Source organism: Thermobia domestica, chromosome 6, assembly GCF_964235325.1.
Source record: "Thermobia domestica chromosome 6, izTheDome1.hap1.1, whole genome shotgun sequence".
Classification (NCBI taxonomy): Eukaryota; Metazoa; Arthropoda; class Insecta; order Zygentoma; family Lepismatidae; genus Thermobia; species Thermobia domestica.
In genome coordinates this window covers 180551586-180569456 of record NC_137459.1, presented here as the reverse complement: position 1 = coordinate 180569456, position 17871 = coordinate 180551586, and the positions used below count along the sequence as shown (strand labels likewise).

Sequence of the window (17871 nt, the reverse complement as noted above, 5' to 3'; positions counted from 1 at the left end):
CAAGACATATTGGAAATATTTCGTTAAAATTTTCGTTTGTAGATTTAATCCACATTTCTCTCAATGACATAGATGTCGCTGCTTCGCGTTGAACTGCAGAATTCCCTCGCGTTCTTGAAAATTTCCCACTTTAGCAGAGTGTGTAATTCTCGTAATTTCGGTCGATTTAATGTTTTTCGCTTCTAATTTATTTCTTTTAAGCTACTATCTAACACAAATATTAAAAACGGGTTTGTTATTAACCTGTCCTGCTGGAGAAACCTTCCGAAATTTCCAACATATAAAGAAAACTGAGATATTTTCAAAAAACTTCAAAATAAAGAGACACGTCATTTACTTTGCTCACAGTTGTACATGATATTCCTGCTCCTTGTCACAAAATTGAAGAAGCCATCAACCCGATCACACCGTACATGCTACACAACACATGGCGGGAGATGGAATATTGACTGAACATTCTGAGAGCTACTAACGGAGCCCATATAGAATTGCACATATGGACAAAAACAGAAAGAAGGAAATTGTTTGAGTTGCTCTTCAAGATGCCGCAAACCGTTATTCTCTGGCACTAATAGTTGCCATGTAATTAATATTCGTAATCAGAGAGGTTTCATGTGGACACCCTGTACTACTAATTTTTATTATATCTACTGGAATCTACTGAAATTTGGATGCTTGGTTTGGCAACATTGCATATATGGACACCCCTGCTTCCGGTCATTCGACGTCAGAGCTGAACTATGCTCTTCCAGAGCTCAGCTACCAGCAAACATGTACAGTATAATACTTTTTTTCTCAATAGACCTACGCAATTCTTCACTCTTCTAGCATTTAGCAGCAATGTAGCGTATTTGAAAAGCTTTCCCCTCATAGATATCAAATCATGTCAGTATCACATGATTACAATGACATGTTTGTCACAAGTACATTCTTTGCTCAGTGGTATGTTGTTATTATTTCGATCTTCCGTTACATTAAGTATTAAGATATGCCAAGGGCATACTGAGTATATTGCTCAGTGTTTAAAATCAGTAACGTGGTCTTGTTTTCTAATGCGTAATAGTAGAACTATGCGGGAACAATAACAAACGCAAGTTAGCGGCCGGAAGTCTATATATACACAAAACTATTTCTATCCTGTAACGTTTCTTTGTAATTGATAATCGAACTACTTTAGAAGCAATGAACTAATCTCAGTGTGGTTGGTACAAACACAGTATTATGTTTGAAATGAAATGAAATCTTTCAGTTTTACGTCCCATGATTATGCCGGTTAGGCTAAAGGAGACGGTGATTGTGAGAAATGAATGAAATGGTGGAATGAAGAAACTGGGAGTAAACGGGAGAACCCTGACAAAACCCACGCACACGGTGTTTGTCCACACACAATTCACTTGCGTGAGCGCGAATCGAACCAGGGACCCTACGCACCAGAGGTGAACGCTCTACCACTGAACCACCGCGGCCATTGTTATTATGTTTGATTTTACAATTGAACTTTTTAAAATAATTGTATCCTCTTTATTTTGCCTTTTAAATTAATATGGCAGCTGTATTATTATAATCAATGGTGGCTTCAGACTTCTATAAGAAGGAAATGATATCGACAGTGACAGTGGAAAAAGGTTTTCTCTTCCCTGCATGCAACAACCCCGGCTTTGGAGCCTTTAGTAATTTTCCACTTTCAAGGGAATATTTAAATTCTAATGAGAGGAACAAATATGACAGGAAAAATAACAACAAATTTGGAATTACGTAATCATATATCCGGTATATATCTTACATACAAAATTTTTATACTTCCAAACTAAACCATGTATAAGTGTTGGAAATTCTGTCTCTCGACAGGTATCAGAGCAAATATGGTAAGAGATATCGAAGTGCGGTTTCTTGTAATCGAATCAGCGTCCTAGGGATGGGTTTCATCTCCTTCATTAACTCTCCATTCAAACTGGAAGCGGATCAAATTAGTCATTTCCTGTTCCAAAATTTATTGTTATAGAACAAACATGGTAACAGATAGGGAGAAGCGGTTTCTTGCAGACGATTCAGCGTCTGTAGGAATAAATCATAACTATTCTGAACATTCTGTCAAAACCGGAAGTGGTTCAACAGTAATATTGCTTCCGGTTTCAACACTGATTTCCACAGAAAAAATAGGTACAATATATCGAGTTGCAGTTTTCTGCAATTGATTTCGCGTCCCAAGAATAGGTTCGATCTCCTCCATTAGCTCCCTATTCAAAACAGAAATGGTTCAAATTAGCCATTCTAAGTTTTAACGTTTATTGCTTTTGAACAAAAAACTGTAACAGATAGCAAGAAACTCTTTTCGCAAACGATTCAGCGTCTTAAGGTAACGCACCATGACTATCCCGTTCACCCATAAAAAAAATGCGGATATGGTTGAAATTTGCTACTACTTACGGTCTCAATACTGATTTTCGCAGAGCAAAAACTGTAAAGTTACCGAAATACGTTTTTTCCCAATTGATTCAGCGCCACAAAAATAGATTCCATCTCCCCGTTAACCTGCTATTAACCGGAAGTTTTAAAACTATTTCCAGTTTCAACACAAAAAAACAAAATGATATTAGATGACGTTAAACGGATTTCTGTAAACGATTCAGGCTGTCAAAAGAGCATATCCTCACAAGCTACAACACTACACAAGCCGGAAGTGGTTGTAATTTACTACTACTTCCGGTTTGAATACTGATATTGAGATCCAGTTTTTGTGATCGATTCAGCTTCTGAAGACTAGATTTTATCTCTTTCTTAACGCTCTATTGAATTTGAAATTGGTTAAAATTTAACCACTTCTGGTTTCAATATTTATCGGCATAGAGCGAAAATGGTAATTAATAGCAACAAGGTGTTTTCTGCAACTATTGAGGGTGTAAAGAGAACATACCATCACAACCCACAATACTTTATCAAAGCAGGAAATTGTTGAAATTTACTACTACTTCCGATTTCCATACTGAATTCCGTAGAGAAAGACGGTAGGGTAAATCGAGATGCAGTTTTTGCAATCGATTGAGCTTCCCCAAAGTAGATTCTATCTACTTTATTAACCATCTATTCAAAGTAGAAGTGGTGCAAATTAACAATTTTTGATTTGACTCTTTATCATAGTTGAATAAAAACAGCAAGGATAGCGTGTAATGGCTTTCTGATATGGATTCAGCGTCTAAGAATAGGTTCTATCTTTGCTCTTATTAGTCTATTGAAAGCAGCATTTATAGATGTAGGCCTACTAGTTGAATTTTGTGCGGGCCGCGGTGGCCCAGTGGTAGAGCGTTCACCTCTGGTGTTTGGTGTCCCGGATTCGATCCCTGTCCCTGCGAAGTGAACTTTGTGGTGGACACACAGTGTGTGCATGGGTTTATCAGGGTTCTCCCGTTTCCTCCCACTTTCTTCATTGCACCATTTCATTCATTACTCATCATCACCGTCTCCTTTAGCCTAACCGGCATAATCGTGGGACGTAAAACTCAAAGATCTCATTTCATTTTCATTTCTGAATTTTGTGTTTTGAATTCCCATATAGTTTCACATTGCGAAACAAAATTCTCTTGTTGATTTATTCAACTTAATTTTAAATACATTAGTGAGCACAAAGAATTCAGATTATTCAAGAAAGGAAAACAATTGGTTTTATCAACACTGCTTAACCTCTCTCTTCAGTTTGAATTTCTTAATCGATATTGTAAAAATTATAAAGTCATACCCATTAACATACACTAAGAAAAATCAGCTATCCGGACAGTGATATCTTGTACTAATACACGGAATCCTTATGTTTAGTACGGAAATGAGTATAGAGCATACCTTATCCATATCCTGTATATTTTCCCACTCAGATGTTACGTTACATCATGCCGTTGCAGGATGTATGACATCTAATAGTCTTCCGTATATTACAAAAATACATCAGCCATATGTTAGATGCGTCCATCTGTATGCGAAAAAATGAAATGAAATCTTTAAGTTTAACGTCCCACGGTTATGCAGGTTAGACTAAAGGAGACGGTGATAATGAGAAATGAGTGAAATGGTGGAATGAAGAAAGTGGGAGGAAACGGGAGAACCCCAGAAAACCCACGAGCGAATGTACTGAACGTCTGAGTGTTTCAAACTTCAACCTACCCTACATGACTTGACAATTAACTCAAAACCACTATTATTCTGACCTTCAGTCTAGTGAAATGAAGATAAATTTGTGTTTATGAACCCTATTTCTTCGTAAAATTTTGAAATTTATTAGAATCACGCAGTGAAACTTATAGGATTGTCTTGTTAATGCGTCCGTCCGCCTGTACGTTACAAGAGAAAACATAACTCTTGAACGGATGTCATTTTTAAAATTCTGTTTGTGCAATAGATAACTAGAGCGATTATCTCTGTGAAGTTCGTTAACAGACTAAATCCGTTAGCGGATAATGATGGCAACGGTGGCTATCTGTAGGCTATATTCCACACAAGAAAGCAAATTTTTGTAATCTACTTCTTTTTTTTTTTTTTTTTTTTTTTTTTGCAACAGATGGCTAGAGCGATCATCTCGGCTGAGTTCGTTAATGGGGTCAATCCATTAACGGATAACGGCGACGGTAACGATGGCTATGTATAGTCTATATCCCATACATTTAAGCGAAATTAAAGAACTCTTTTTTTTTTTTTTTTTTGCAATAGGTAGTTTAAAGTGATTCTCAGACGAGTTCATTAATTGAGTCAATTTGTTAACATTTTAACGCCTAACAGTGATTAATGTTGTATATTTCCCACATGGAAATAGTTCGCGTAATTCTGTTTACTGTCTTTACCAGAGTTTATGTAAATTATAAGTGTAACATTTCCACATCTTTGGTCATGGCTTTGAATGCATGTTTTCACAGTAATATTTCAGAGGTAAATCAATATAAAATATAATTCAAAATTATTCATTCGTTCCTTAAACATTTGCGAAAGAAAGAAAACAAATCTTTTAAAAAAAACGCACACACACATCAAGTGTTATTAAATTCCGAAATCGTAAAATGTATTATGAAAGTATTTAATTTTTCCTTCACACTTATCTATACTGTTATAGGTTCTTTCTATTTCGAATAGGGGCAGCGGTGGCTCAGTGGTAGAGCGTTTATCTCTGGTGCATGGGTTCTCTGGTTCGATTTCACCTCGCGCTGAGTGAACTTTGTGAAGAACAAACATCATGTTCGTGGTTTTCCTCGGGTTCCTCCGTTTCCTCCCACTTTCTTCATTCCACCATTTCATTCATTTCTCATCATGACCTAATTGTGGGACGTAAAACTCAAAGATTTCATTTCATTTCTATTACGAATCATGCAAACTCTGAAAATTGTTGTTAGGTGACCATCACGGATTTTAGTTGGCTTAACATATGTAAGTCATCTAATTGATACATGAATATCCAAAATATTTTGGAAATGTACGCACTTAAAGGGGTAGTAAGGGAGGGGAATAGTTAGCCCCTGAATTGTATGCAACCACGCTTAGTATATATATTTTTTCATTAATGAGAACAACAAGAGCAGAGATAGAAAATTGGACCAAATTTTGGTGGAAAGTTGTTATGGTCGTGCATATTTTAGAGAACTCTTTACTACATGAAAAGGAAAAGTATCTATATAAGGCTCCAGCAAAATGCAACTTCCATTTTGAAAATTTATTGCGGCAAAACCCCAGATTAATTATGTCCAAATTTTCCAAATATGTATTTCGAGAGATTTTCTTTCAAAGCAAATTATAAAAATTGATAGTATTTTTTATTTTATTACTATAACACTAAATACGGCATAATATTAAGTTTCAATTGACTTGTGGTAGCATGAACATTGTGCAGAGTAAGAAATTTACGGAGTCAAACGCACTGAAAGTTTCTACACTAAAAGAAATTAGAGTGCGTTTAACCGGGGAACCTCCAGGAAACCCATGGATACGATGTTGTGCACCACAAACTCTCTTGACTAGGAATCCGTCCAGGGATACCTGGCAGTAGAGATGGAAGCTCTATCACTGGTCTCCTCACCTTCAAGTATCTTATAATTAATTTCTTATACTTGTTAATTCTAAATAGTACAACAGTCATGAACGTTCTATATTTTTCGTTTTGTTCCAACATAACAAAAATGCTATTGCAGAAAACCAAATAATTCAGATAATGCAATACTGTACAAGTAGGTGAAAGATAGCAACTGGGATAAAGCACGACAATTAATTTCTTAAAATAGTTAAAAGTTAGTGTCACTCTTTTCAACTCAATGGGACACACTGGATACGGAACATTGGTTTACTGTCAAAGTGCACAGTGGTGCTCACCCCCCCCTTATGTCCATGACGCACCCCCCCAATTGTCTATCCGTTGGTGTTCTTCCATGAAAAAATCTTCTTTTCGATTAATTTTTACACCCCCTCAAACATATTTATATAGATTTTTGACCCTCCCCAAATATTTCAGTGACGCAGTTTGCGTCATAGCCCCTCTTTGTGGGCACCCCTGAAGTGCACCATGGAGATTACACAATTGCGAATGATTTTCCTTCAGGAGTTCAAGTTGGAACATTCTCAACATCTAGCCAAGAGAAACTCAAGAGTAAATGGGGTCCAGGAGTAGTGAATGAACGCACCATATGCTGTTGGTATGTAAACGTTCTAACCTGTGGCACAACATTGATAACTTCCGTCCACGACCACCGATCAACAGAGAAGTGGACGGTTTGTCGAGCACGCTTTACACAAGAGCCTTCCCAACGTTTTGACTGAGGTATACAGTCAATTCACTCAGTGCTCTTTCTTCCCATACTCTCCTTTCTCCCTCCTGAGATCCTTAAAAACAATGGAAACGAACTCCTGAAAAAGATTCGTGCTATAGAAAACGAAATAGATACACACCATGACCGTCGTTTTACGGATCTGTGCAACGGATAAGATTAAAAAGAAAAGTAAGACTCATGATTGGCACATGAGTTGAAACCAGATGACAAAGATCATCGTCTGAAGATGTAAAATTCTCTGAGAGTACGGAATTACTGGAAAGGTTTCCCGACTGTATTGTTACTTTTGATGAAAATGGATCTCTTATGATAATCGTAAAAGGTCAAGTTAGTCTTTGGATCATGATCAACGCCCAGGATGGTTTCCAAAGCTATCCCTCCAACCGCACGTTTTGTCACTACTATTGAAATTTATGATAGCATCATTTCTTTCTCGTTCGAAGTACACTCCGTTGCAACATTGCAATTTTGAACTCCGCGAAATACACTGGTAGCTTGTCCACAAGCAACCAACAATAATGGTCGACAGACACAGTGTTCTAAGGTACATTCAATGCATGTTCTCAGGGGTAGGGGCAGACTGTTCATGGTCTGCAGTGTAAAACCTTTCTTCAAACACCGTATTTCTCTTACATCTCTTCCACAGATTGCCACATCTTTCGGTGTTTCAATCGCTTTTTGTCAGGAAAAAACTTTCCTGATGACCGGACGGTACAACGTGTGGTTAACTACCTTTTAGCATCGCATACTCCATAGTTCTTTCGTTATGGAATTCAATCTTTGGTTGAGAATTTAGAAACATGTGTAGCTTTAGTCTGAGACTACTAATTAAAACATGGTATGGTAGTTTTAAATTTTTCACCTTTGAAAGTGGCATATGTAAGCTGGACATTTAAGTCGCACCAACACTATTGTGATAATGCCTCTTCGTTACACTGTTCTCGTTTGTTTGACTAATAAAATTGGGTTCGTTTAACACTAAAAATTTCACATTGCATTTTCCGTTTTGATTTGGTTAGGAATATTGTGAATGGGCATGAAATTTAAAAATATGTTTAAAGAAAGAATACACACCGACACATAAATTGATAATCTGTAAACACAAGGTGCCTTGTGCAGAGTCGTTCTGACGCGTGATTATTGCCATACTAAAGAGTTCAACTAACATATGTTTCCTGCAGTAGTCAGGCCTTTAGTGTGACGCTAATCATACGTCAAAACGACTCTGCATAAGGCAGAAGTAATTTAATGAAATATTGTTAATGTGTCCTGACGCTAGAAAACAAAGGTTGCTTTCTTCTTTCCGTTGTAGTCTTTTAATATCAGTATTTCACTCTCCTGCCTGTTTTAGAATAATATAGTTTTGCTTCATACGTATGCTATTCTTTCGAAGCACTCGTATATATCGCACCTGAATTTATAGAATTTCTTTATTTTATTTAAAAAAAAAATCATCCTTCATTCCGTAGCCAAACTTGTTGGTAATGGTCGCATTCCTTGTTTAGCATGCTATCACAGAATATATATATTTGTTTGCATGCTGAAAACTTCAAAAACTCAGCTAAAATAATTTGTCATCAGCTAACAACAACAACCTTTTCTATTTCATTTATAATAAGGTTGCAACGTGTTTGTGCCTATCTTTCTCTCTTTCTGTATTTACTTGAGTTCAGTATAGATCTGTCTGCTGTGCAACGAAGGGAAAAGCGTGGGAGGAGCAAGTATACAAGATCAGTTACCGATACTATTCTTCATCTGTATAAATATGTAGATTAAAGGAAAAACTTAAAGAAAGTTATTATTTATTATGTTGATTTTGAGTTTGTTTTCAGCGGCGAGGCTACATGAGACGTGGACCTACTGATTAACGTGAAATCCGAACCACATGAGCTCCCGCTGGGAATCGAACACGGGTCTCCCACGCTATTATTTATTATGTTGTTTCAGCTCTTATCAATATGAAAATTTTAAAGATACTTTACTACTCTAAATTGCATGAAAAAATGAAAGAAAGAAAATAAATAAAGAAAAGGAAAAGAGAATGTGATTCGGTCCGGTGTAAAACTGTTATGCGATGTTGTAGTCTTTCACACTACTCACTCGTTGACGGAGACTACACTGAAACAGTTTCCTACTTTATACCCTACATCAGTGATGGCCAATTTCTTTCAACTAAGGGGCCGCATCATAGAAATGTCTATGTGGTGAGGGCCACATCTTCATATGATACTTTACGTTTATAGTATACATTATGACACTCTAGCCCAGAAACATTGACAGTCAAAACACCAACACTGAAAACAGCAATATAGCGAAAATCGTATTTCTAAGAAAGTCTAACCTAATCTAACTTTATTTAATCTAACCTAAACGACATTATAGACGCTGTTTTGTTGTCTGTTTTGAGTGTCGGTGTATTGAACGCAGCCCCAAATTTACATAATTCAAGATTTTTCTCAGGGAATATGAGTTAAAGAAAAATAAGATTTATTCCAAATAATAACACGAAGCTCAAATTTTGCTGTAGTTATATTTCAACTACAGGTTTACGTACTTCTGTTTCAACGTGAACACGGTGGACGTTCACGAGAATTGGCGTTCTCCAAAGTCAATTTCGATAGAAGAAGAACACAGTCGTAACAGGTCACAAAAGTTGGTATCACTCAGTTGATTTCTTTGATTAGATTTGATTACTTTCATAGAGGAAAATGTACACTCACACATGTAAGTACTTCCGAACATGGAAGCAATCCTTCTTGCAAAGTCGCTCAACTTGAGGCATTTATCACTTTGCAACAGTTTCCAGAACTTCAGACCCGTCTTTTTTCTTGAATCAGTTTACGGATCACATAACTCTAATTGAGCATTTTCATCTTGTTCTAAAATATCACACCTCATGGGATTGTTAAAGTTAACTGAAATCTCACATTACCGAAATCCATAAACCGCTTTGTAAACCCTATCGAAAGCCTGTCAAGGAGTTCATTGCATGGAGATCTTAATCTCCAAATTCTTCTATCACTTCTTTCACGATGGAAAATGTATGAAGTTTCTTCTTCCGAACGTTGATCTAAAAAGCTTCACACGACTAATTAACCCGTCTAGATGTGCAACTAAGTTTGAAATGCTTCGATTTTGTCCTTGTAACTTTAAATGCAATTCATTGGGGTTTTGCGTACTGTCTGTTAGGAATGCAAGATTGAAATTGAACTCCGGATTCTGCAGCTCGACCAATGCAGCCTCCAAATCTTTCTTATTGATTTCACTCAGGAATTTGGCAACTTCCTTTCTTAAAGAAAAAAAATCGTTAGAGACAATTTCCCTTGCTCAACCAGCAAACTTTGGTGTACAGAACCAAATCACTATACTCCGATTCAAGTCCTAGAAAAGAAAGAAGCTTGCGATGGGTCAAAGATCGGTTTCCTCCTCTTATACAACTAACACACTTTGTCACTATTTTAAAAACATTTTCCACCTCCAAATACTTGGCGTATAGAGCTTCTTGGGGAATAATACAATACAGACCTGGACATACAATACCATCTTGACAGATCCCTGCATTGGTTTAACGCCGTCAGTAACTGTTGCAGAAGGTTTCTTTACACCACCAATTACATTTAATACTTACTTGACTGGTCCATATATATATACAAGGGCGGATCCAAGGGGAGGGCTATAGGGGTTATAGCCCCCCCCTTGACCCTCAGGTATACACTGGATAAAATGGACTTCCATCCTGTTTTACACTGGATAAAGCGGCAAACTATGGTTTAGCCCCTCCCTTGATCATATTCTGGATCCGCCACTATATATATATATATATATATCTTTTGTAGTACTTTGAAGTAGAGTAACAGCAGGATCTTCATAAACATCAAAATCCTTAGAAATAGTTCCAATGCAGATTAAAAGCTCAGCTGTGTCCGTTACATCGCTTGATTCATCAATGGCCAAGGAAAAGTACTCAGATTGATGAATGATGATTTTTAATTTATTGTGAACATGGGCACTCAATTTTTCAACTTTTCTGGTAACAGTTTGTTTTGATAGGGAGAACACCTGTGAGTTTTGAGGCATTTTTTTCTTCTCCGAGAGCTCTGGCCATCTCTACCGAACATGTTTTTTTCATAAATTTACCATAAGATAAACATCGTCTTGCCTTTGCTACTTCTGAACTCACAACAAAAGAAGCGAGGAGAGAATGACTTTGAATTCACGTGGCTTTGTGAAAAAAAATCTTTTCAGCACAAACCATTTTCATTAAATCTACGACAATTGTAGCGCGCGCCCGTCCGCAATAACTTCTGCCTTTTTTCTACATGCTTCTGGTTATAATGGTGGCTGAGATTGTATTCCTGGTGACGAGAGAACCTGCAAACATACAAGACATTGTGGTTTATTATCATGAAAAGAAACTCACTTTCTCACATATCTCAAAATTTTCGGTTTTCATCACTAATCATCCTTTTCTTACTCATACTGAAGTTGCACTTGACTAAAAAAAAAGAAAGAAAGAAAGGAAAGAAAAGAAAAATAAAACAACTCGAAATAATGCAATTCTTGAGGAAACACATTGCAGTTCTGAAGTAGGCTGATGCAATGCACCAGTCTCACACAGAGCTGCCAGGTCCTCAAGAACAAAATCTTTCAACGAATCTTAAAAAACTCCTTTTGTTCAAAAAATATCCTCACACTCTCAAGGTTGGGTGAAAACACCTTGGATAATTTCTCAGACATGAAAACATATGTAAGAAAGGAAAAAAATAGCAAGTATAAACATATACCTGCTCTCAGTGGTACGTTTAAAATATTCAGACACTCATTTTTCACGTTGTAGCCTGAACAAAAATGGTACACTCAAATTTTTAGAATCTTAATGCACCCAAATAAACGAACTAAAACACTAACCTAATTAATCTTAACCTTAAATTTTAAATTTATTTTTCGTTTCCGCGCCTAAAACATACATCCACTTTGTGTATTAGTCGAAGTCATTACAATTTAACTATTTTCTTAATGTACATAATAAAAATACAAAGAATATTACCAGTAACCTTCTCGAGGGCCGTACGAGAAGACTTCGCGGTCCGCATGCAGCCCACGGGCCCGTAGTTGGCCATCTCTGCCATACATCGAGCGTTCCTAGCCGTAGCGCGTCGCTTTGAGCCTCAAGAGAAGATTTTTTTCTGTTTGTTTTTATATTTGAGTATGAAATCGTGATTACAGAACTTACTAGGGATGATTCCATACCGGGACCAAGTACCTGGATAACACCTATATATCATCTGAAAACTCTTGTCATGAGAAGTACGAAATCATTTTCAAGTCACGGCCAAACCCGCGACCTGACCCTATTAGGGGCCACCATTTTGGTGCTTGTTACCCTATGTATGATATATTCGAGAGAATTAAAAATGAATGTTACGCGTAAGCACCTGAGCCTATTACGTGATTCTTGGTTCACTGTTAGAAGGTGACTCGGGCAAGAATTTGATAATATCACTTTGCACGCATACGTATTTATTTTGTCAGTGTTGCCAACGAATTGTAAGTACAATGTGGCAGATGACTTCTCTACCACAGGATGTATATCCATGTAACGTGGCATAAACATCATTCCTCACTAGAGAAAATATACTGTGGACGTATTCCTTTCTCAAGGGTCCCAGATTTTCAGTGTTGTCAGCCAACTGTAAAAATGAGAATTTGTAAAACAGGTTCTTACGATGATACGTTTATACACCAAGCTTGGCAGAAACTTCACACATCACTATAACAAAAAGACGTTGAGTGTGACCATCTTCCAACCATTTTAGGTTGCCAGTGATGTTAACCAAGTTTAAACATCACAATGTTGCAAATGACGTACTTGCAATTGAACGAATATATAACAAATGTGACATAAGCAACATTGGACAATGGAAAACCTAGCATGCCTCACAGTGTAATTATGTCCGCGAATGCTACAGACTTCATGCAAAAACCTTGAATGTTTGGATTGTTTGGCAACACTGCTAAACGGGGGTGCTTCTGAGACGGGGTCACTCATACTATGTTTTATATTGTCCAATGCTTCTTATGTCACATTTGTTATATATTCGTTCAGTGGCACCATTTGCAACATTGTAGTGTTTATACTTAGTTGATAACACTGACATCCTAGAATGATTGGGAGACTGTCACACTCAACGTCTATTTAGTATGGTGTCGTGTGATTTTTCTGTCAAACTTGGTGTATAAACGTCATATTGTATGGGACCTGTTTTATACCTTCTTATTTTTACAATTCGTTGGCAATACTGACCAAACGGGTACGCCTGGGTGCTAAGTGATGTTATCAAACCCTTGCCCGAGTCACGATCTAGCAATGAGCCAAAAAAAAAAAAAGGATGATGGGCTCAGGCGCTTATGCGTGATGCATCGTAACATTCATTTTTAATTCTCTCGAATATGCCATACATAGGGTCACAAACATCAACAAACTGGCTCCTTATAGGGTCAGGCTGCGGGTTTGCCCGTGATTTGAAAACGGCTTCGTACTTCTCATGGCAAGAGCTTTCAGACGATATATAGGTTTCACTTAGGTACTTGGTCCCGGTATGGAATCATCCCTAGTTAGTATATATTAGAAAGACAATTTAGACACAAATTTTAAACCAATAGATTCAACATTTTACTGTTTCCCTTCCGTCCCTTTCCCAGCTCCTTTACAGAAAATTTGTCAACTTCCCTTTATTACTACAAAAATCTCTCAAAATCACGATTATGAGGATTGATTCAATGGAGTGTAATTTTATTTCTTGCTTCTTATTTTATTATTTTTAATATTTTGGGGAAAATTTTCATGCAAACAATACTTTCTATCATTCCCAATCACTAATCACTCAATTTTAGTTAAAAGCAGGAGAAAAATTGTAATAAATGCGAAAACTCGTGAACTACAGTACATGAGCAACATTTAGTAAGCGTAGGTGTATAAAATGTAACGATAAACTTTCGATTTCTAAGCATGATAATGTATGTATGAACATTGAAAATGTGTATCATCTTCACAATTTGAATGCTAAACTTAAATCAACCTCTGCATGCACAAAAAAGCCTTAGTGAAGATGCACTGTTACGGAAATGGATGAAAAATGCAAGAGCATGATGTAAATTACTAAAAATTCATTGTGGAATGATGATAATGCAAACAGACACTGGGCACTAAGGAACTCACAGATACTATATCCAATATAGGATCATAACGTCAAGGATCGAATAAAAATGTTCGCTCCACATAACAGCACTTTACTATATTTGTATATATATGAGCACTTGGCTGACCTATTTGACCTTTTTATAACACTATATATGTATAATATATTTTTCTCTTCAAAATTTCTTACATTACAATACCGTAACTAATTTATTTTCGAATTGAAAGCTTTTCACATTCTCAAGTGAAGGGAAAGATTTCTGGTTGATATACTGTACTGTTGTCTTTGCATTTATTTGTATTACTTAACAGTAATGTGCCTATTTTGTATCAATATTTTTTTCTTTCTTTCTTTCAGAATGGCGTCTGCACACCCAAGCACAAAAGAAAATATCCAGGATTGTGTTATATGTCTCAGGAAAATAGTTCCTCAGCAGGTATTGCGTTGTTCTCATTCATTTTGTTACATTTGCCTCACTAGCCAAGTAGTTCAGGAGATCAGCACGGTGATGTGTCCTGTATGCAATCAAGAAGATACCATTCAATATATTTTGGATAAAATCATAAATGACAATTCTAATACTGGGCCAGGAAATTCTTCACAATCAAATTCACAAGATCAATATACTTGTACAAATTGTAATGAAGGTATCGTCACAGCAAGATGTTGTGAATGCAGCGACTTGTTATGTAGCACCTGTGTTCAAGCCCATAAACGAGTCCGTTTGACAAAGTGCCATTATATTATTCCAGTTTCTTTCAAGAAGCCAAAAGCATCTTCTATATTGTTACCACCTCTTACAATGGAGTCAATATATTGTGAAGTTCATCTTGGCCAGGAGGCAGACTTTTATTGTGAACAATGTAAGATAATTCATTGCTTTCAATGCATGAACCGAGATCACACAGGACACTCGCTTATTCCTGCACGAAACGCTATTAAAAAATCTAGAACGCAGTTATTGGAATTGATAAAACAACTAAACGCTAATATATGGGTTGTAGAGGAAGCTGCAAAATCGACAAAAAAGGTGTCCAAACAAATAGAGGATAGTGCAACACGTGTTGCAAATGAGATACAAGCCACAACAACGCGTTTCATGGATGAACTTAAAGACAGGGAAAAACATTTGCTACAGGAAGTCGAAAAAATTCGGCATGCTAAAGAAAATTCGTTGCGTCAGCAGAATGACAACTTACTCAGTGCTTTTGAGCAGTTTACTTCAATGATCAAGGAAACTGCAGCAGTGGCAAACTCTAGTGATGGTTTAGACATATTGAAGAAAAGAGATGAAATAGCCATGCAAATCAAACAGATACATCAAGTAAGAATAAGCTACCTGGCAAATGAAGATGATTTTATGTCTTTTTCTTTACCAGATCAAGATGCATTCCAAACTGTTAGTAATTTTGGAAACGTTGGTAGTTCAGCATCTGCATTATCTACCATAGCATCAGGTGAAGGCCTTAATCAAGCATGTCAAGGTAAAGTCGCTGGATTTACTATTCACTGTAGGGATCATTTGGGTAAACCAAGAGTTTGTGAAAATGATCTTATTTCTGTGAGTATCATTGCTCCCGATGAATCAATATCTTTGGGCAACGTACTTCAACAGGAAAATGGGATATATGTAGTTACATATACACCTAAGTTTGGAGGAAAACATTTCATTAATGTTACGCTAAGAGGACGTAACATATTCGGTAGTCCTTTCAGAGTTGATGTGTTTAGCAAGATAGACGACAACATTTCCGGAAAACCACTCTTAGTTTTCGGAGGCAAGGGCGAAGGGAATGGAGAACTGTGTAAACCATGGGGGATTTGTTGTGATAGAGATGGTCACATCATTGTTGCAGATGGAGGTAACAACCGCGTTCAAGTATTTGATGGAAATGGCTCTTTTTGTCATAAATTTGGTTCTCGTGGATCTGCTCCTGGTCATTTTAAATGCCCAGCGGGAATAGCTTTTAATGGAGGAAGAATAATAGTAGCTGATAAAGATAACCATCGTGTTCAGATTTTCACATTTAGTGGATTGTTCCTTTCAAAATTTGGTAGGAGGGGAGACAAACCAGGGCAATTTTTTTCTCCGTCTGACCTTGCGACAAATTCAGAAAGTCAAATAGTTGTTACTGATACTTTCAACCATCGCCTTCAGTTATTCTCATCATCATGCCAATTTATTTGTGAATTCAATGCTAAAAAGAATGCTGAAGGTATACCTCGAGGTGTCTCCTTCACCCACGAGAATTTTATAGTATTTACTGACATTGAGAAGCACCGCATTGTGATGCTAAATGATGACCTGTCACGCGCACAATTCTTAGGTTGCGCTGGAACAGATGCAGGAAAGTTCAACTGTCCTCAGGGTGTGGCTATTGATAGTGAAGGCCATATAATTGTGTCAGATTCTGAAAATAATCGTATTCAAATATTTAAACAGAATGGTGCCTTTGTGAAAAACTTTGGAAGTTTCGGATCAAATCCAGGTGCAATGGATCATCCGTGTGGAGTTTGTGTGTCACCAAATGGAAGAATCATAGTTGTTGACTTCGGAAACAATAGAATCCAGGTTTTCTAAATCTAGATAAGAGTTAGTTAAACCTACTATTTAACCCAATAATAATAATATTAACATTATGGTGTATATAGGACTACAAAATAATTAATGTTGTAAAATAATTAAATGTCATATGATGTTTTCGAAAACGTGAGTGAATGTTGTAATTCTCAGGGAACTAAAATTTGCAATGATCAAACTAAAAACACATCTATGATATTGTAGTATTTCTAAATTTATAAAAAAAATAATAAATAGTAATAATGAGGAGAAAGTTGTCAAAACTATTATCAAAAGAATGAAAACAATTGCAATTGAAACGTGAATTATAGTCCATTCCACCTTTACATAAATGTGAAATAGATATACTGTGTTAATAAAATAATTTTGTAAGTGCATTAACATAAATAGGCAACATCTCCAAGGGAACAACATCTATAAGTGAAATAACTTTGCAAATGAATTGTAAGTTTCTTAGTAGTTTAAGAAGTTAAAATATGCCTATCTTCCTTACATTCCTTTCTTATGGGATGAAGTTCAACCTTTTTGTTCTACGGTTCATACTTTTTCTCTAACATTCATTCTCTCTTGCAATAATATATAATTTGACAAAAAATATTCTTACAATATGAATAAAATATCAGTCTGACTTGTCTCAGATACTAGTAGTAGTAGATTGGAACATTTTACATTTTATATATATATTTGATTTGCGAGATCCTTCTTTCTTTGTTCCATGTAAGTAAAAGGTTAAATACTTTATTACTTCTGATGAAGTTGTTCGTCCAGTAAGGCAGAAAGGAAAAGAACGAAATGAAAAAATATATTTGATAAGAAGCCTATCAGGTGGGTTGGTGTTGTTTAATGTCATGGCTGGATGTGAATTTCTAAACTGGTTCTATAATATTAACACATAAAAGTACTCTATCTTCATTATTTACGGACAAAACGAGCAATAATGTAACAAAGTATTAAAAGCTGTGTATGTTTCCTGGAGCAACAATGATATAAAATATCATTTGTATATATTTAAAAATTTGAGTCAAGCATTACCGGAAGGGCGTGATGTCACTCACAGATAATTACACGAAACTTGGTGTAGGAGTAGGTAATAGGAATAGAAAGGAACATGTGGAAGCATTCGTTTCGCAGGCGTTCGAAATCGGAAATAATGGGCCATACTGTGCCCATACAGTTCTGAAGAAGTATGACCTGATAATCAGATATTGATGGGACGGAGACTTTGCTCGCTGTTGCGGCCAATGCAGAAGAAGCTAAATAAAATAGAATGAACATAGAAAAGATTAACTGAACAGAA

The 17871-nt window shown here is 36.4% G+C and overlaps 1 protein-coding gene across 1 annotated transcript in view; it reads left to right on the top strand.

Moving 5' to 3' along the window:
- LOC145687740 (E3 ubiquitin-protein ligase TRIM71-like) overlaps positions 1-16744 on the top strand; it is a 48405-nt gene extending 31661 nt beyond the window's left edge. The window contains exon 3 of the mRNA XM_081761188.1: positions 14351-16744. Within this exon, the coding sequence (XP_081617314.1) occupies positions 14352-16574 (2223 nt within the window). The 5' untranslated portion in view covers position 14351 and the 3' untranslated portion in view covers positions 16575-16744. The remainder of the gene's footprint in view (positions 1-14350) is intronic.
- Positions 16745-17871: the final 1127 nt, after the last annotated feature.